General features: G+C 40.0%; 3 protein-coding genes across 5 annotated transcripts; all 3 read left to right on the top strand.

The window, feature by feature from the left end:
- The first annotated feature begins 1 nt into the window (after position 1).
- Positions 2 to 3526, top strand: LOC113012320 (receptor-type tyrosine-protein phosphatase H-like). The gene is made up of 7 exons (XM_026152444.1): positions 2 to 8; positions 184 to 441; positions 592 to 849; positions 1001 to 1258; positions 1464 to 1469; positions 2895 to 2974; positions 3494 to 3526. Exons 1-7 carry the CDS (start codon positions 2 to 4, stop codon positions 3524 to 3526), a joined length of 900 nt encoding a protein of 299 aa, XP_026008229.1.
- Positions 3527 to 6199: 2673 nt separating this feature from the next.
- Positions 6200 to 9785, top strand: LOC113012066 (E3 ubiquitin-protein ligase TRIM39-like). The gene is made up of 8 exons (XM_026152021.1): positions 6200 to 6324; positions 6874 to 7453; positions 7556 to 7651; positions 8144 to 8377; positions 8585 to 8732; positions 8881 to 8907; positions 9049 to 9194; positions 9304 to 9785. The coding sequence occupies exons 1-8, from the start codon at positions 6206 to 6208 to the stop codon at positions 9733 to 9735; spliced, it is 1782 nt and encodes a 593-aa protein (XP_026007806.1). The 5' UTR covers positions 6200 to 6205; the 3' UTR covers positions 9736 to 9785.
- An 840-nt stretch (positions 9786 to 10625) lies between these two features.
- rpgrip1 (RPGR interacting protein 1) lies at positions 10626 to 20485 on the top strand. Of its 3 annotated transcripts, none has more exons than XM_026161666.1 (31): positions 10626 to 10901; positions 11186 to 11325; positions 11551 to 11604; positions 11713 to 11830; positions 12043 to 12248; positions 12341 to 12443; positions 12633 to 12773; positions 13571 to 13676; positions 13765 to 13788; positions 13890 to 14036; positions 14154 to 14227; positions 14342 to 14547; positions 14636 to 14742; positions 14830 to 14880; positions 14974 to 15153; positions 15246 to 15363; positions 15516 to 15679; positions 15760 to 16105; positions 16202 to 16362; positions 16691 to 16923; positions 17018 to 17133; positions 17408 to 17628; positions 17717 to 17758; positions 17858 to 18042; positions 18526 to 18604; positions 18731 to 18794; positions 18928 to 19022; positions 19182 to 19371; positions 19462 to 19546; positions 19661 to 19788; positions 20153 to 20485. In XM_026161666.1, exons 2-31 carry the CDS (start codon positions 11238 to 11240, stop codon positions 20374 to 20376), a joined length of 4056 nt encoding a protein of 1351 aa, XP_026017451.1. In that variant the 5' UTR covers positions 10626 to 10901; positions 11186 to 11237; the 3' UTR covers positions 20377 to 20485. The 3 variants fall into 3 exon arrangements, with proteins under 3 accessions (XP_026017451.1, XP_026017452.1, XP_026017450.1); XM_026161667.1 differs by having other exon boundaries at positions 11710 to 11830; positions 12636 to 12773; XM_026161665.1 differs by having other exon boundaries at positions 11710 to 11830.

The following is a 20485-nucleotide window of genomic DNA, read 5'->3' as shown; positions in this document are numbered from 1 at the left end:
TATGGCAGGTGAGTCCGGGAGCTGGAGAAGGCGGGGAAATCAATTGATTTAAACTGCAATACAGTATTTTCAAAAAATACTGATAATAATTCAACAGTATAATTTTTTACTGTTTTTAACTAGTGAGAAATATATTTTGAAGAATTTTTGAAACTTACTTTAATTTGTCATTTTTCCATTTAGCTCCTTCAAATGCACAAAACCTCATATCATCAGGACAAAATGAAACCAGCATCACTCTGCAGTGGAATAAAGTCAACAACAATGTCAGCTTTGTTCTCCAGTTTAATGGTACAGAGACAAGCATCAGTGCACCAGCTGGAAATGGACCAGTGAATCAAACAGTCTCATCTCTCACTGCTGGAACTCAATACACATTCACTCTCTACTCTGTGTTTGAGAACGTCAGAAGCAGTGGAGTCACCATTACTGCAGTCACTGGTGAGTTAATCAATTGATTTAAACTGCAATACAATATTTTCAAAAAATACTGATAATAATTCAACAGTATAATTTTTTACTGTTTTTAACTAGTGAGAAATATATTTTGAAGAATTTTTGAAACTTACTTTTTCTCATTTTTCCATTTAGCTCCTTCAAATGCACAAAACCTCATATCATCAGGACAAAATGAAACCAGCATCACTCTGCAGTGGAATAAAGTCAACAACAATGTCAGCTTTGTTCTCCAGTTTAATGGTACAGAGACAAGCATCAGTGCACCAGCTGGAAATGGACCAGTGAATCAAACAGTCTCATCTCTCACTGCTGGAACTCAATACACATTCACTCTCTACTCTGTGTTTGAGAACGTCAGAAGCAGTGGAGTCACCATTACTGCAGTCACTGGTGAGTTAATCAATTGATTTAAACTGCAATACAATATTTTCAAAAAAATACTGATAATAATTCAACAGTATAATTTGTTGCTGTTTTTAACTAGTGAGAAATCAATTTGGAAGAATTTTTGAAACTTACTTTTTCTCATTTTTCCATTTAGCTCCTTCAAATGCACAAAACCTCATATCATCAGGACAAAATGAAACCAGCATCACTCTGCAGTGGAATAAAGTCAACAACAATGTCAGCTTTGTTCTCCAGTTTAATGGTACAGAGACAAGCATCAGTGCACCAGCTGGAAATGGACCAGTAACTCACACCGTCTCATCTCTCACTGCTGGAACTCAATACACATTCACTCTCTACTCTGTGTTTGAGAACGTCAGAAGCAGTGGAGTCAGCATTACTGCAGTCACTGGTAAGATAATCAATTGATTTAAACTGCATTACAATATTTTCACAAACTACTGATAATAATTAAACAGTATAATTTTTTTGTGTTTTCTTTTTTTACTTGTCAGAATTCAATTTTCAGGAAAACAGTTGCATAATTTGAATTTAATTTGAAATATCTTTTTTTTTTCATGTAAAAACACCACTGATTCTGCTTCCTATATCTTAAGGGCCTAGTAAGTATTTGCATTTCTTTAATTTGCTGCACTTCTGAATTATTTCTTTGTGTCTGCAATTATCTCTTTGTGTCATTTGGTCATTTTAGTTTTTGTTTTTTGTTTTTTACTCATATTTGTCTGATGGGTTTGGGTCTGGAAATCCAGTTGGAAAGCTATGTAAAATATTTTATACTTTATTAACTATCGAACATAGAAACTGTATCATATAAACTTATTTTGCATTAGTGTTTTTTGAGACATCCACCAACATTTCTCAAAAAAGTAAGGATGGGGATATCACAAAACTGGAAAAAGAAGTGGTACTCAAAAGGAGCTGCTGGAGGAACCTTTTCAGCTAAGCAGATTACATGATCGGTTATAGGAAGAGCACTTTAGAGAGGCCCGGTTTCTCAAGAGTAAAGATTGGTAATTTTGTCTGAAATGCAAAAACAAAGTGAATAATAATAATAAATAAATAAGTAATATAACGTTCCTGAACATAAAACTGCTAACACTTTGAATATCTCATCATTGTCATACATTACATAATGTCTTTGAAAACTTTGCGCAATTTGGAGAAATCTCTCCAATATCAGCAATAGATGTCCATATTTCATGTCTAACTTTCAGAAATTGTTGTGAAGATATTCTACTCTGCCATCCACAAATGCAGGTTAAAGCTCTATCATGCAAAGACATAGGTAAACACAAAATGACACTGTCTTCTATTGGCCAAAGCTTATTTAAAATGGACTGAGGCAATGTGAAAACTGTTCTGTGATCAGTGCTCAGTTCAAAAGCCTGTATCCTTGATGGTATGGGTGCTTTGGTACACTAGTGCCTAGGACATATTGACAGACTCTTGTGAAAGGTAGAGGTGATGTTACACATTGTAAACCATCACATTCAAAAAAATTCAATTTAATATCTTTTTTTAAAAATCGTACGTTTTTCTTTTTTCCAGGTAGAAGAAGTTATTTTTAATATTGTTTTGTGGATAAAATATGGGTTTACGAGATTTGGAAAATAGTGCAATCTGTTTTTATTTGCATTTTAAATAGGGCCCCAACATTTTTGGAATTGGCGTTTAATTTTAAAAACAGAAGCTCGGAAAATAATTCTGATGTCAGGATAAAGCAAGACAAAATACTCACTTAAAAATGTATAAAATGTAAATATAATTGAGAAATTATGAAATAAAAACATAATATTGTAATGAGGTCATATGTTCTTGGTTAACTCTACTTCAGATAGTTAAATAAAATAATAATTGTTTCATTTAATTCATAAATAAAGATTTCATGAAATCATAATAACGAACATCATAGTATTGTTTTATGTACTGAAATGAAAAGTAATACATAGTTATTTTAAAAGAGTACATTATCATTTAAAATGATCTTTTTATTATTTTATGTAAAAATTGTGCTTTTGTATCAACAGACTTTATCATCGGACTGAACATGAGACTGAAGTCATTTCCTCAGCTGTCAGAGTCGGACATTCAGGAGAGACTGGAAGAGGTCAGACTAACCTCTGTTTTATTTTCAGCATCAAGACATTCTTATTTTACTTTCACTTCATCCACTGATTTCCTGTTGTGTGTGCATGTGTTGTTTTTTTCCCCATCTAGTTCTTCAGAAAAAATGGAATATTGCCACAGTTTTTTTCCCTGAAGGTCCTGAAGGTTAAACCATAACATGAGAAGAGAAAAGAAGTGATTGAATGGAAGTGAACAGATCTATGCAGCAAAGAAGAAAAGAATGTTTCTTAAGTGCCTTTCACATTTATTACTTACTTTCCTCAAAAAGGAACCAAAACAAATTAATTATTTAATTTAAAAAAAAAGACATAAATAAAAGTAGAGATTTTTTTTGCTCTTCATTCTGTGTTCTTTAACAGTAAAAGAGATCATTCAGTAATGGCTATGTGATGTTTTTCTTGCAAGTATTACAATTGTGTTGATGCAAATAAACAAAATTCTGGGATTTATAGTACAACATTATATTTCAAAACCTATTGTCATGTGTCCTGTGTGGCAGGCAGGATGTAGGACCCAACTGCAGGACTCATGAAACAGAATGAACTTAAAGCGTTTATTGCTGGGAGACTTTCCATAAAAAGTAAACTTCACAAAAAAACTAACCAAAACCTCAAACGTGAAAACTAGAAACTAAACTGGACACTTGAATCTAGAAACTAGCGATAGCCTGCTTGAAGCTGACGCTCTGGAGCGTCTTTCACAAAAAAACACTGCGTCAGAAACACTGTGTCGAGGCTTCATTTAGAACGTAACTCTTCGGCACCTGGTTCAATGGTTTATAAGGAAGTAAATCATGCATGGGATTTGTGGCGTGTTTTGATGGTGAGAGATAACAAACCACTGATCATTCTATTGAGAGATATGGAGCCAGCAAGGAGGAGAGGAGGTTCTGTCACATGGGAGTATTTTGAGTTAATTTTGGTCAATCGGGTGGGTTTGCCAGCTTTGTGTTCTTGTTGTTTGCCTTTGTTTTGGGTGTTATTTTATTTTTAAAACAATCTTAAAATCTTATTATACAAAATGTGCAGCAATTGAATTTGTTTAGTTGTTTGAGCTGATAGTCTGTGGGGCCCAGGAAGCCTGTATACTTGCATCTCTACCAGTTTCTGTACACTCCAGCCTCTTCTGTTCCATGTGAGCGGATTTTCTCTAAGGCAGGAGAAATTATCTCCGAAAGAAACAGACTCGACCATCGCACAGTGGAACAAATTCTCTTCTTAAATAAAAGCCAAACAGGATAACCTTAAATGCATCATGTTTTTACTTTACAAGTTCATAAGTATTTTCCCTTTCAAGTTCACAATCAATTCCAGGTCAAAAATATGTATAAGACAATTGACCTGATATAATATTATTTATAAACATAGCTGTCCATCTGTCCAGTGATTAATTGCATAAGTACATGGAGGCAGGACCTCACAGCAAAAGCATACTCCATAATAATAATGTTCATTAATATTATATGTATATATGTATTTTTCATCTATTGTGTTTATACTAACATCAAGACGTCACAAGCAAAGACAGACCACACCATGGCACATGTTTAAATAAGGAAAGTTTATTGATCAAATGTATTTATTAAACAAATAGGTTTAATTTTTTCTCCCCAAAAAATACATGTTCAAAGCAGCAGAAAGGGGACCCAATACCAGACAGAATTGTGAACTCCACTCTGTAGAGTGGGCAGTCATAATGAAGCAGTACACTTTAATTTGTAGATTAAAGCTGTTCTTCATATTTTTGGCCACCAGATGTCACCAGAGATGACTCAAGTAATGAACCGTTTTTTAACACAAGCTTCAATGCTTCAGAAAGCTTAGTTTAGCCATCACTACTACAAACTAAGGAACACGAACTAGGAAATTCATGACATGGCAAAGATGGTAGGGAATGAAATATTCTCTCAGTCTTAGGACATGAACATCTTGGATTTTTATAAATGAAATCAATGTTTTGTTCTTGTCAAACTACTCTTAAATAGAAGTTAGTAGAGTACAAAAATCTGACCAATGAGAAAGATGCTTTATAAAATGAAACTGCAGCGTCTGAGTTGAAGGCAACTGGACTTCTTATTAAGTTCTTGAAGACATTTCATTTTTCATCCAAAAAGCTTTTTCAGTTCTAAAAAGTGATGGTGAGTTTCAGATGGACACATATGGCGTCATTTACCATTATCTCAAAAAGCATCTGTGTCTTCTAACCAAAATGTGAGCCTTTTTACCTTCAAAAGAATGATGTGAATATGTACATCTGTGCTGATGAGCTGGGCCTCCTATGTTGTACTATGCATCTGCATAGTGGGCTCTCCTATGTAAAGGTCTGAGCACTCCTCACTCAATTGCACAGCACACACAGTTCAGTTTGTTTTTATGTGTTTTGTCATTAGGATGAAATAGTTTTTGTCCGAGGGTGTTTCCGGGTCACAGAGTACCAGCATGCTACGCTTGAAGAACACTCTTCTGTTTCTCCCATGAACTTGCAACATAAATTACAACAATGTTTTTTTGTTTGTTTTGTTTGTTTGTTTTCCTGAATCTCTTTAGTGTGTGTGTATGTATGTATTAACTTGTCTTTTATTTCAAATTTTGTTTTGTACTTTTTATTGCTTTAAAATATAATAAGCCAACATAGATTTTTTTCAGTCTTTTTTTTCTCTTTTGTGTTCAGCAAATTCAGTCATGTAATCATGTAAGCAAATGTACTATATGAATCAACTCAGCCATTGCCATCGCATCTAAAGCATGCAATGTATCTAAAGGATGCTGAGGATACTTCTGAGGAGGTGAGACTAACCTCTGCTTTTGTTCTTTTTTTCAGTGTCAACACCTCTTAATATTCACTTTAACTGACAATTGACTTTCTGCAGCACCAAGATTTTTTCACTGGGCTTATATGTGACATTTTTAAAAAGTAGGTCTTCAGACAGTATGGATCAGTGCTGCGGGTTTTCTGAAGATCTTTTCAGCGTGTTGAGCTGTGAATCTATTGCAGGAGTATGAGAAATGGGTAACAGATAAATCATCCGTGTTCAAAAATATAATATATATATATATTTTTTTTTTAAATCAACATTTAAGGTGTGCGCAATACAAACACAGCAGCAATACATCCATACAAAGAACTGCCACACAATACAAAACCAGCAATGCACCTGATACAGACCTTACTCCTCCCGCCCAGGAACAAAATGCAAAGGAGAAAAAAGAGAATGAGAGGGAGAGTCGTGTGGGTGTGCCAACAGCTGAATAGGGAGGACTTTGGCTTCACAACCACAGTGCTAGTATTATGTTTCGCTGCCTCAGAGATCAGCTTTCGCATTCAGGAAAGGTAAGAGCAAAACACGATGAGAGATGAACTAGGTATGACTCAACATTATTTTTTAGATATTTCTGCTCTTGATCTGCTTTCCTTTGTGCCAGACAAATAACATACTTTATACTAATATCTGAAGCTGTCAGTTTTTACCCCCTAAGGGAATATGTTATACTGAAAAGTTTCCACATCCAAATTACAATGGTTGGAAAAGAAGGAGCCTGTTAGTATGTCTGTTCAGTGTCTCAGGCCCTTTTTTAAAGTTAAGCTTAAAGAGGAAGTGAAAGGCTGAACTATGTCACCATGCAGCTGGACTTTGTCCAGTGAACTGCTTTGAATTGTTTCAAACCATTGATAAGGAGGTTTGTGCGTCTGGCTCTATTCCAAGTACTTACAGAGCTGACAATATGGGAAATGCCTTGAAAAATGACCTTGATCTACGTTTGAGGTCATTTGTTAGCCTTGTAAATGTCCCAGTGTTACCAATAGTGACTTTCTCAGTGACTCAGAAAGTAAATGATTAATGTTTTCTAAGCTCTCTCCTCTCTAATGTTCTTTCTTTAGCTCTGAGGCGATGGCTTCCAATAGTTTTCGTCTGTCAGAGGTGCAGTTTCAGTGTTCCATCTGCCAAGATGTTTTCTCAGAGCCCGTCTCCATCCCCTGCGGTCACAGCTTCTGCTTCACCTGCATCACAACACACTGGGACGTTAGCCGTGCAATTAGCTGCCCCAAATGTCACACAGTCTTTGAAGGCCGCCCTGAGCTTTGTGAAAACTCTTTTGCGAAGGAAATTTCAGAGCAGATCCGAGCGAGAAGGCAGAACGGCGTGATTGCAGCGACAGAAAAAGTCATCTATTGCGATGTGTGCACAGGAACGAAAACTGAGGCACAGAAATCATGCCTCACGTGTCTGACTTCGTACTGCGAGATGCACCTGGAGCCTCACCTGAGAGTTGCCACCTTGAGGATTCACAAGCTGATTGAACCCGTGGCAATGCTGCAGAACAGGATGTGTAAAAAGCACCAAAGGCTTTTGGAGCTGTTCTGCAGAAGTGACCAGAGGTGTGTTTGTGTGCTGTGCACCGAAACCGACCACCGCTCTCACAAAACGGTCCCAGTGGAACGAGAAAGCCAAGAGAGGAAGGTGTGAACTCCTCCGCAGCACTGAACTCTTGTTAAATTAAATGCTAAACTCTGGCATAAGACTGTAACTATTTAAAGGTTATGTCCTCGTTTTAACGTTTAGGTGCAGATGAAGAGAATCGAGGGTGATGTTCAGCAAATGATCCAGGACAGACTGCAGAAAGTGGAGGAGATTAAACGATGTGTGGAGCTCAGCAAAGTGAGTTAACATAAGAGCATAGAATATCTGGGGGTTTAAGCCTCTCAGGCTGTGATTAAAGCACCTAGAAACTGGCACCATTCCATAACAATGGACCGTGAGCTCAGTTTCATCATCATTAATATGCAAATTGTCGTGACCACTGATCAATCAGCACATTGTAAGACAGTTAGGCCCTTTCTCAGTTCAGTTCTCAGATCGTCCCCCTGTCTCCCAGTTGGCATTCCTCCCTGTCCAGGGTGTGAAATCTCCTGGACATTGTCAGGCAATGGTGCTGGTTTCGGTCATTATGTAAGTTCCCTGAGACTGATGAACTCACTTAAATGAGTGACAACACTGAAAACACAATGTTCAGATGGACATAATCAACTGTCTGGGTTCTGTATTGTTCTGCTTGGAAGCCACATGTGTTCAAATTGATCTACTGCTGAACCTTTTGCTGCCCTGAGGAAAAATGTGTTTTTGTTTGTATTTGCTTAATGCCCTCTATAGGTAAATTCAAAGAGAGACATAGAGAGAAGCGTGCAGGTTTTCTCCGCTCTCATTCGTACCATGGAGAGAAATCAAGCCGAGCTGGTGGAGATGATCCAGAGGAGGCAGGCAGCAGCGGAGCAGAGGGCAGACAGGCTCGTTGCAGAACTGGAGCTGGAAATCACTGAACTGCAGAGGAGAAGAAGTGAAATGGAGCAGCTTTTTCACACAGATGACCACCTCCATCTCATACAGGTTAGGAATTTAGTTTATTTTCCAGAAGGTGGGGAGGTAGACAGAAAAAACACATGGGAAGTGGCTCCAATTCAGTGGGAGATGGATCATTTGTCATTGTTTTGCTGTTATTGTATCCAGTTACAAAAATCAGGATTTTTTTTAAGTCATCCTGCTTTGTATTGTAAATCATTGCTTTTAAAGTAAGTTTTCTCTTCTTTGTGTCAGAGGTTTCCAGCTCTGAGTTCTCCTCCATCGGCCAAATCCTGCTCTGAAATCATCGTCCATGCAGACACCAGTTTGGGGATATTACGCAGAGCAGTGGTCAACATTGTGCAGCAGCTGCAATCGGAGCTGAAAAAACTTTCCATTCAAGGTTCATATCTATTCAGCTTTTTTTATGTATTTGTTTTTTGTCAGCATCATTACATTAAATGACTGAACAGCTGCTTTCAAACAACATCGCAATCAAAGATCACACATGGGTGGAGTATTTTTGACCGTATGTTCTGATCTTTTTGCAGAGCATGAGAAGATTCAGCAGTATGCAGGTAAGAGTGTTCACTGTTAACTGTCATGAAAGGGAACATTTATATTTCCTGCTTTGACAAAACAGAAAACCACACAAAAATCTTTTCTTATTAGAAATAAGAGGCTAATAAAGTCCCGCATAAACTGTGTCTTCCTACCAGCTGATGTTCAGCTGGACCCCAGGACAGCCAACCCTTGGCTGGTTTTATCAGAGGATGGGAGGCAGGTCTGGGATGGAGAGGCTGAACAAAACGTGGCCGACATACCAGAGCGTTTTGACACGGCGCCATGTGTCCTCGCCCTCAAGGTAATTAAAGATGTAGCGGGTTCCCCTTTAAACATTTTGTCTTTTTGTTGCTCTCTGTGATACACGGAAAAATGGGCAGTCAGTGATGTGTAGCTCTCTCCTTAAACAGGGATTCACCACAGGAAGGCACTACTGGGAGGTGGATGTCGGAGACAAGACAGCGTGGGATCTAGGTGTAGCTAAAGAATCAGTCAACAGGAAAGGTTTGATCACACTGTGTCCAGAAGATGGTTATTGGACTATCTGTTTGAGGAAGGGCAGTGAGTACCGGGCATGTGCTGGACAGGCAGAGCTGTTGTGCCTCGCTCAGAGACCACATGTCGTTGGGGTGTTTTTGGATTATGAGGAAGGCAGGGTGTCATTTTACGACGCAGAGACCCAGTCACACATCTATTCTTTCAAATGCGTCCAATTCACCGACGCCATGCTTCCCTTTTTTAACCCTGACATGAGTGACAACGGCAGCAACAAATCGCCACTTATCATCCGCCAAGTCAGTGGAATTGATGAAGGCAAGGACTTAGATGACATCACTATATGATGTACGTCGATCTGGGTTTGTTTGTGTTTTTTTGCATTAAACTGTTCCCTGTTTTGTAATGCATGAAGATATTTTTAAACATTTAAAAACTGCATGCAAATTCTAAAGTTAGTATTAAATTTTTGAATGAAACTGTTCATAAAAAATACTCCTTTCTCAATAAATATCTCAAACTCTACTTGCTTTGCTTAGCAACTGTAAAATAATGATTTCTACATATAGGATATATTGTATTCTGGCTTGTATACTAGAGAATTCATCCTTTTACTTCTATCAGCTGTCACATCATCAATAAACACTAGTGACTGTACATGTCCATGCCATAACACTGGTCCCACCACATGCTTCTGATCATCAACTGTTTCTTTCCTTCTCCTCCCATCATCCTGATACAAGTTCGTCTTGGTTTCATCTGTTTTCTGGCCTTCCCGTTCTTGAGTGTTACAGCTCTAATGTTCTTGTAAATCCTTGTATTTAAAACAACACTGAAAATCTATAGCATACAAATGCAACACAATGACTTGACTGAATCATCTTCGTATGTCCTTTTCATTTGTATAATAAACCATCAGGCCATGAAACTGCTTGTCAGTCAATTTATTCTTAGCCTCTGAAAATACTGTAATAAAAGTGACCTTGAGTAGAAAAGCACTACATGAGAACCATACTCGTGTTTTTCAATCAGCTGCTGTTATCTGTTGTATATGCTTACAGCCTCCACCCACGTATTTATTATCTGCTTCCCTTGTGCTTCAGTAAACAGATCTGAGACCTGCTTCACTCTAATAACAGCTCTCCTCAGTCATTATAACCTAACTACAAACTGATTTCAGAGCACATCTTAATCTACAATCTGATGCTCGCTAATCAGATTATCATGGAAATAGGATTAGCATCCACGCATGTGGAACACTGCTTCAAGATTGGACCACGACTACTATATACTAATGTTTCTCACTGAATTACATCTATGCACGGAAATATATTAACATAGATCTAAAGTAGAAAGCATCTCTCTGTGAAGACTAAGCTAACAGAGGTTGGGAAGGAACGAAAGAAGAAAGTCTTAAGAGGGATTAAACCTGGACAGGACAGACAGACATAAATCCTGCCTGGTTGTGCTGGACACCGGGCTCAAGCAGGAAACACCACACAATTCTCACACGGTGAGTTAAATAGTTCTTATTAGGAAATCTTTCAGTGTTGAAGTCTGAATTCTTTAAAATAAACTGTTAGCTTTTCTGGGCATTGAGCACATTACAGTTTAAAGTAGTCACTTTGGAATATCTTTAAAAACAGTTAGACTGTAGAGACCCTACAATTATTCTCTGTTTTTAATTGTTTATTGCCGTTTAGTGTAGTTACCATAGTGAAACTTTAAAACGTGTCATATTTGCAGTATTAAGGTATTTCGTCTTCAGCAATTCAACCTCATTTGAACCAAATTCAGGTTTTGTAAGGCTGAAGGTTTCTGAGAAGATGAGTCTGTGAAGAGCGGTGTAATGTCGCCGGTGGTGGACGAGACAGCTGGGGACCTCCCAGTGAGGGATGTGGGCCTGATGAGAGGGGGACTGATGCCAACTGTCCCAGGTTGGTTTGTACTGATATGTGTTTTTGTCTGTCATTAAAAACACAACTTGAAGAAAATAAACCAAAACCTTGAAGTACAAGCATCAAAGAGATAATGCCAATGAATGTTACAATTTAGCTTTGCATTAAGTCTCAGTTTATTAATTATGAGCAGGGTTTAGGCAATAAATAAACTGTAAATCATTAGGAATAACTGCAAATATCGCCTCATTGCCATCTTCTCAGATACTCTACGGGATGTCAAGTCCTGGAAGAAGCATCATGTCATGAGGACAAAAGGTAAAAGCACTTCAGGTTTTTATAGTCTGTATGGAAGTCGCACAACAGAATCTTCAGTTTTCATGTCTGTGTGTGCTTTCTCTGTGTCTCCATCTCCCTGTCCAGCAGACCCTCAGCGCCTTTTTCGATTTCCCAGAGAGCACCTGGAGGACCTGTGCCTCCGACTGCAGGAGGAGAACAGTGTGCTAAAACAACACACACGCACCCAGGACCAGAGACTACGCAGGTAACACACGCAAAATACACTTTTTGTACCTGATTCCATACATTTGAACAACGTGGAGCATATTAATGAAAATTTATTTACTGGCAATAAGATGAAAGTAATATTGAAACTCCAAAGAGAGATTAAGGAGTGCCTTTTGCACTTTTTAAAGGCACTTACTGAACACCTGTCAGCCAAACTGTGGCCAATTAAACCTCTCTGCTTTGCCTCAGTATGTCTGCTAGGCTAATGCGTCTTCGTCAGACCAGTCCTGGCTCCAGTGGTGTTAAGGAGAGGGACATGGAGGACACAATACAGGAGCTGGAAGCCCGAGTGGCAATGCTGGAGAGCCAGAAAGGAGTGCTGCAGAACAAACTCAGCCTGGCCAAGCAGCACATTATGGACCTGGGAGCTCGCACACCCTACAAATTCAGTAAAGGTGTGTGCAACAGCAACAACAACAAGAATAGAGGCCGCAGTGATTCCCTCTTAAATCTCTTTATTTTCCTTCCCTGGTCTTCGTGTTGTTAGGTAAAAATCTGGACGGAGACGGTGGAATGAGGAGGGCAGCCCAGACTGCACCACCTCGATATGGCCCTACACTGGAAGACACCAGGGCAGAGATGGAGAGGTTGTAAGTGTCCCATGTGTGATGTGCTAAATGACCAAATGATCCATTAGCTACAGCAGATCATCCTTTAGCGTGACATGACTGACCACACTCTTGCGTAGCTGAAGTAAATCACATGACGCACATTAATAAGCGACAAGGAAAACATCTGCGCTAAAAGCCTCTGAATCTCACTGTGTCTTTCCCACCCAGCAGGTCCACTATGACAGAACAGGTGAGGGTGGCAGAGCTGGAACTAACTGCCCAGGCGCTCAGAGACTCGCTGAGAGAGAAAGAGAAAGAGATTGAGGGGACCTTTCGAGAGATGAGGAAGCAACAGGCCGACAGACACCGGTAGCTACAGCAGAGACATCACAGAGACAATAATGAAACAATTAAATAAAACAGGATAATTGATGTTACTGCATTTTTTGAAAGGCTTTTTAGGGGATATTTATGTTCACTGTGAGAATAACTGTGAATGCTCAGCATGACAGCATCCTAGTTTGACTTAATTTGCTTGAGCCGTTTGTAGCAAGAACATCAAATGGCAGCATTGTAGAGCTAAGTGCCTTTGTGCATGATACAGCATGTATCCTCTCAGCATATCATACAATAATCTCACACGTTGTATCACGGCTGTGCACTCGAATTGAGTTGAGCCCTTTGTGCTCACTTTCACACTCTACCAGACAAGCTTTGCACAGTTCACCAGTGAGTGAATCAGCTGATTTAAAATAAGTCTTGTTTATGTTTTACTGGGCTTCGGCACAGCCTGTCCGTTCAACCCACTCACTGTCTGAAAGCTCACTGTGTGTCGTAGCTCCTCAGTCTCCCTTTTTGAACTTTCTTCTTATTGGCTGCAAATTGCAAACAGAAGGTGTGAGCAAACACCAGGATTGTTCCCTCTCTTTGTCATCAACAAAAACTGAAAAAGCAAAAACAGATCTGTCTGAGATGAAGCCTTGTTTAAAGCGTTCATCGTGTTTGAGCATCCACTGATGTAACGGTGAGGACAGAAAATAAACCTGTGATCTTAAACTTTAAACACAAACATAAGCAAACACTTGCATTTTTGCTTTTTTTTAAAAAAAAAAGAACATAAGTAAATTCATCCATGAAATATGTCCAAAATGATTTGTCTCTACCAGAATAACTATCAGGGAGAATGTGGATTTAATCCGTCTGCAAAAGCAGCTTTCAGAAAAGAGTGCTGCCCTGAGAGTTACACAGGAGAAATTCACCAACCTGCAAGAGGTCAGAAACACTGTCTGTCAAACATTTCTTTTCTTATGTCACAGGAACTTCTTTTTTCAGCTTACTAGACATTTTGCTTTTCTTCTAGGCGTATGAGAATCAGCTAGAAGAGGTAAAGGTCTCAGCACACTGATAAAGTTCAGCTGATGTTTCAGGTAAGTAAAATTTGAAAAACCGCTAATCGTACTTTTGACTGCCATGTTTTTATATCAGACTCAGAGATCAATGAGGGAAAGTCAAGGAGCTCTGCTGGGGAAAGCTGAGGAACTGACCGAACAACTGAAACAGGAAAGACAAAAAGCTCTGGAACTAGAGGGACAGCTTACCAACACGACCCTGTCTCTGCAGACCCTCGACAAGGTACGCTACCTCATCTGCAGGAACAAATCTAAGAGAGAACCTCAAAGATGACAGAAGGATGTCTATGGGTCATTACCAAAAATCTGGAGATCATATAATATATAATTTCTCTATCAGCTGCAGGAGAGGATATCAGACCTGGAAGGAGAGAGGGACCTGATTAAAAGAAATTATGACACGCTGCTAGAAAGGTAAAAGAGTATGTGCTTCAAGACCAAAGAAAGTTATTAATTCCAATATAAACCACAAAACATCACCTGTTGTTTCAGTGGTTATTTAAACCTTTTTTTCCACCCTTTTTTCAGTACTTTATCTTCTCAAAGCACCCATGATCACCAGGTGGAAAAACAGAAAGAAGTGCTCCAGACAAGCGAGAAGCTCGGGGGAAATATCAGCAGGATGGAGGAAATGCTGCTCGCAGAGCAGGAAGACAGGCGCAGGCTGGAAGTAGAGAAGGAGAAACTGAGACGAGAGAAGGAGATACTGGAGGAGCAGATGGAGCAAGAAAGAGGTCTCTTCATTTCTCAGCATGTGCTCGTCCAAAGCAAACAGGTTGTGTAATAACAACCCCGTTTGTTCATTTCTGTTGTTACATTTAGAGCTTTCCTTGTCTATGAGAGACAAACAAGAGCAGCTGGAACAGGAGGTGCTCCGGTACAAGGAGCAGGTCTCTGCTCTGCAGGACAGGCTGGACTCTGTGAGCAAGGTCCGAAGTTTTCAGCAGCTAATTTACACTTTCTGTGTGTTATCGGTGCTTTAAGCACACTTTGTGACACGGTTCCCTCTCTTCCAGGAGTTTGACATGAGCGTTGAGGAGCTGAGCGAAACCCTTCTGCAGATCAAGGTTTGCACTCCGTTGCACCCTGTCAGACAAACAAACCACATAAATTAGTAGATAAATTGCCTTTTTTTTAGCCTCGTGTCGTTTTCACTGCAGGCATTTAGAACGCAGCAGGAGAGCAAGGAGGGTTTGCGCTTCCTCCTGGCTGATGGGAAGTTGGAAGATTCACCCTGCGAGCTGGTGAATATCCAGGCATCTCATGCTGAGTCTGTGCTCGAATTACAGAAAACCAGAAACCTTTTACTGCTGGAGCACCAAATCACTAAAGACCTGCAGGTTTGCACAGCTTTTAAATGCATATGTGAATTATGTGGAACATAGCCGTTATCGCCATTTTTTTTGCAATTTCTCCCATTTTCTTCTCAAAGCAAGAGTTAAGTACAGTCAGCCAGAAGGTGCAGAGAGAGAGAGAGGAGAGCAGGAGGAGGATTGCAGAGAAAGACAAACTGCTATCAAAAAGAGCTCTGCAGATCAACAGTTTACAAGGTGTGACGATGAAAATGACAGCAACCCTTTCTACATTATAGTAACGACAAACAATTGCTAATTAGTTACTCAGACTTACTATTTGACATGCAAGAAATGATGTACATTAGACAGAATCTCCAAACATTTTATTTTCTCCTCTGTACCTAAAGCCCAGTTGAAAGAGTTGGCATACAGCCCCAGGAACTACAAACGTACCATACCAGTACAGTACACCTGGCCAGTTGGAGATCAGGAGGTGGTGCAGCCCATTGAGGATGACATGTCATTCTCTCAGCTCAAGGCTGGGGAATCGCTGCTAGAGATCCACCTGAAGGTAAAGACTCACATCCCGAGCCTGAATCATTTCAAGCTGTTTTCCCAAAGGTTATGATAACTGCTCATTCCCACCACCAGGCTGCAACCTTCACCCCAGCAGGACTGCGTATTATGGGGGGCATCCATCCAGGGGCAGATAAAGGTGAAGATATTGTGAGCTTCTGCACGTACAGCCTGCTGGACTTTGAGATGCACTCTACTCCTCTGGTGTCGGGAAGCCAGCCCAATTATGGCTTCACATCCCGCTACTGCCTGACAGTCCGGGATGTGGGTCGGCTGGGAGGTCAGGGGTCAAGAGTCAGAGTAGAGCTCCACCAGGCATTAGGAGGAGTCCGGTTTGTGACCCACGGAAGTGGACAAATGTCTCTAATGGGTGCCATAGAGAGGAGAGGAGAGCGTATTGGTGGACACGTGAATATTACAGGTGTGTAAAGAGAAGCTGTTTTGTTAATTCCACTGCATAGATGAACAAAAAGATCTCTTAGAAATGTTTTCGTTTTATTTACCGTCTCCCTCTCAGGACACGAGGGTGAAGTTGTCGGTGTTGTGGATTTCTGGGCACGTCTGTTCCCTCCTGCAGAGCCTGTGGCCACTGTGGCAGAGAGTGGAGCTGACTGGAAAACAGTGAGACACAGAAGTCCTGTGCAGATCACGCTTGGGTGGCAAGACAGCATTCATGAGGTAAATCAGAGAGAAGATAAGCTGATGAAAGCCCAGTGAATAGTGTGTCCACACTGGGAATACACACAATTTGGCCTTCCAGCTCATACTACACCTACTGTATGAGCTACATGTATGTTCACATGTGTTAAGGCAAATCTGTGCCCCTTGTCACCTTGTTCAGTATTAGCTTTACAGTTAAGTGTATGTATTTGTTACAAAATGCATTCATTATATTTATTTATTTCCAATTTGAGTCCAGTTTGGGTGAAGTAGCCTTTTAAAGTTGGATGCTCTGCTTCCAAACATGTACAGAATCTATTTATGACTCGATTTATATTTATGGCAGGAGTTACATGACTATGGTGGAGGAATCCCCAATGAACTGGTGGTAATGCTGGAACGCTGTGTGGGCCTCAGCGCTCGATGGCCAGGACTACTTCCTGATGCCTACCTGACATACAGGCTCTACGACCTGCCACCACATGTCTCTCAAACAACCAAGTGCACAGCTGATCCAGTGTTCAATGACGCTACTAGTTACCCACTTGCAATAACAACTGATGTGCTGCAGTACCTCAGGTACGCTAGTTCAAAAGTTTTCTTCTGTTTTTGTTTCTATTTAATCTCACCTTTAGCAGCCTGCTAACTTCACTCAATTGCACTTTTTTCTCAGGTCAAGCAGTCTGTGGGTGTACGTGTTTGATGACAGTGATGACCAGATACCTCCACCTTATCTGGCCAAAACCCCAATACCACTGCGAACCCTGGCTACAGGGAGAGAGATCAGAGGTGAGGGATGGAGAAAAGTAAAAGAACTGCATGATTTTTCTGCATCCATAACTCCAGGAGACATTAATGTAGATGAAGGTGGAAAAAAGTGCTACAAAGTATCTACAAAGTAACACAAATTGGTTTATAATACTTTTATTTAACCTATTTACATGCTTGTTTAGGGAAACTGATCATATACAGGTTGTAAAGTACCATCTGTTTCTGAATCAGTTTTGTAGCATTGCTCAAAAACCAGAAAGGCTGAATATCTCACAAGTTCATATTTTGTCAGGGGATTATGTGCTGAGAGATCCAGCCGGTGGACCTCGAGGCATGGTCAGAGTAATGATGAAATGGAAGTACCCATTTCAGCCACCTGTGGATGCCTTGCTAGGCCGACAGGGAAGCAGAGCGGACATGCAGGGCAGAGCACGGGAGAGCAGTGAAAGGGAGGAGAGGAGACAAGAGAAGGATGATGCATCACAGAGACCCATAGCTAAGCCCAGAGTGAAGGTAAGGAAAGTGCATGATATCTGTGTGTTCAAAGACACTTCCTATCCCCTATAGCTTAAAATCTGTTTTTCTATGGCTTTTTTCACAGACTTGGAAACCTGAGCCTTTGCAGAAAGAGATAAAATCCTGGGTAGGGTTTTAATCTGAAGAATGTGTGGGTGAGGTAGTTCAGCACGCAATACAGCCATGTTTGTTTGTGCACTGATATACAATATTTGTCGGCTTACAGCCTCGGCCACCACCCACCAAGCAGAGGAGCTCACAAGATGTAAGAGCAGAGCAAACCACCTCTGTGAGGCCAACGTCTACAGACAGAAAGAGGTCTACTAAGAGGTCGCCTGAGCTTTACCAGAGAACACCTCATCTGACACCTGAGCCAAGACTGACCACACCTTCTCATTTACCAGCTACTAAGTAATTTCTTTTTAATACAAGGGGCGCTTCTTAAAGTTGATATCACTGAAAATAGTTACATATGAAAACCAAATAAGATTTTTAAATCCATAATAATCAGTTTTAATTGTTTTAATAATTGACTGGAAGTTTCAAACATCGCTTTTATGATCATCAGCAGAGCTGAGCAGAAACAGCTTAAGATTGACTCTCCCAGAATAGAGTTAACTTCAAGACCTGATATGGACCAAATGTGTAAATAATATGGTAAACAAATATATCAATCACTAAGGGCAGTGGTTCTTTCGCTGGAAACAACACTTTTGACATTTCAAACACCACACAGAGACCTTCATGTTTTGCAAAACCAACTATTTATTGGTACAAAAAATAATCTTTCAGCATCACATTTATTTAAAACAGTTTCATCCATCTGTCACTTATAAGAAATTTTGTAAGAAGAACATGATTAATTTTTTAAAAATATATTAAATCTTATTTAAGGTATTCAGAGAGAACATCTTCCAGACAATCACCCGCCACTGCGTCGAGGGTCAGCTCTGTCAGCGATGCCAGAACTCAGGTCAGCTCAATCACCTTCTTGTATTCAAAACAATGCTGTGAAAAGCTAATTTATGTAAATTTAGAATGAAAAGACACAAATGAGAACTTGATGAATGGGCTCATGTGTTGTCTTTTCTTTTTTCAGGATATTTCCATTGTGGATCAGGTGTCAGTTGTTGAGGGTGAAGACGAGGACAGGAGTGAGAGCGGTAACTATTCATATACAAACAACACACTTGATTTAGGTTGCTTACGGCAATTTATAGCTTTATTCTGCCATTCATTAAACATGCAGAAAAAGGACTGCTCAGTGCTGACAGTGCTTTGATTTTGACTAAACAGCTGCTGCAGAGGACACTGAAGCCCCCGAATCTTCAGAGTCAAGTTCCTCACAAAGTGACATCGTTGTCATACCACCAAAACGAAAAATGAGGAAGGTAACTGTCTGAAAGAATGGAGCAACAACAGACAACAAAGGAAACATTATAATCATACCGCCTTTACTGTGCTCTTCTACATAGTGCTACAGGGGGACACAATATGAGCTTTTATTTTGGAAATAATGTGGAGGCCAACATTTTGTCATTGTATTTCAGGGAGAAAAGCTTCGAGTGGAGATTCTGTCCCTGACTTTTGAACCTTCCTCAAATGTGGCAATGGATAAGTCAGTGCAGCGAGTGTACGTGGAATATCGGCTGCTGGGCATCCCGATGGAGACAACAGAAACACCCATGTCCCTCCGCAAACCTACCAAAGGAGAGGAGATTCACTACAACTTTACACGAGGTAAGAGTTAGTGAGCTGTCCATGTTTGTGCCAATAAGCTTTGAACTTTAAAGATCCTAAATAGACTCAAAATCTCTGTTTCTTTCTCAGTGATTTATGTGGATGGTTCACAGTCAACTCCACTTAGACAGTATCTTTACACGATGTTGGAGGGCACTGACCCCAACCAGGGCAGGTAGTGTTTGCAAATCTGACGTTAAAATCTGACTTAAGAAGTTTAATAATATCTCTGCTATTGAAAAGTCTTGCTTCTAAATGTAAGTTCGTGTGTCTGTATGTGTTACGGCAGGTTAAGGTTCACAGTAGTCAGTGAGCCAATGGACGATAACGAGGAGTGTGTGGACGTTGGACACGCTTTTCTGAACCTACAGGAACTGCTGCTCACAGGAAATGATGTCATTGAACAGCAGCTTGACAGTGCGTGAGGTTTTTTTGAGCAGTGTTTATTAATTGGATATGCCGAAAAGTCTGTTCATCTCGATGCAGAGTTTTCAGTGGGAGAAACATTTCGTCACTCATCCAAGTGACTTCTTCACTCACTCAGTCTGGATGGTTGACGAAACGTTTCTCCCACTGAAACACACATCGAGATTAACAGAATCAACTTTTTGGGATTTCCCTACCTGGATGATTGAGCATGCATGAAGATAAATGGATATTTATTATGTGAAGGAAACCATCAAGACCCTTCACATTAATTCATAGTAGTTAAAATGACTGTTGACTACATCTAATTTGTAGAAATCATAATATTTTTTCAAATGGTTTCTCTTCCTGCCAGTTGTGAGCGTGGATGAAGACGAGGTGATAGGAAGTCTCAAAGTGTCTCTAGAAGCAGCTAAAGTTCTGACTGGGATATACCAGGAATTTCACGAGGAGGACAAGACTGAGAAAGATGAGAAGACAGATGAAGAAGAAGTAGAGGAGGAGGAAGAAGAAGGCAAAGAAAAGAAAAAGGATCAGTTACAAGTGATAGATTATGATGATAACAGTGATTTCTACTGAAAGTAAAAGTGAAGCATGAGGATGAGCCTTGCTTTTTCACTTCCCATTTTAAAGCCTCACCAACATTCCTGATGGAAAGAAATAAAGATTCATTTTTGAAAGACAAAAA

The sequence above is a fragment of the Astatotilapia calliptera genome, chromosome 3 (genome assembly GCF_900246225.1).
Source record: "Astatotilapia calliptera chromosome 3, fAstCal1.2, whole genome shotgun sequence".
Classification (NCBI taxonomy): domain Eukaryota; kingdom Metazoa; phylum Chordata; class Actinopteri; order Cichliformes; family Cichlidae; genus Astatotilapia; species Astatotilapia calliptera.
The sequence above is the reverse complement of the archived record's forward strand: the minus strand, read 5'-3'. Positions and strand labels throughout refer to the sequence as shown.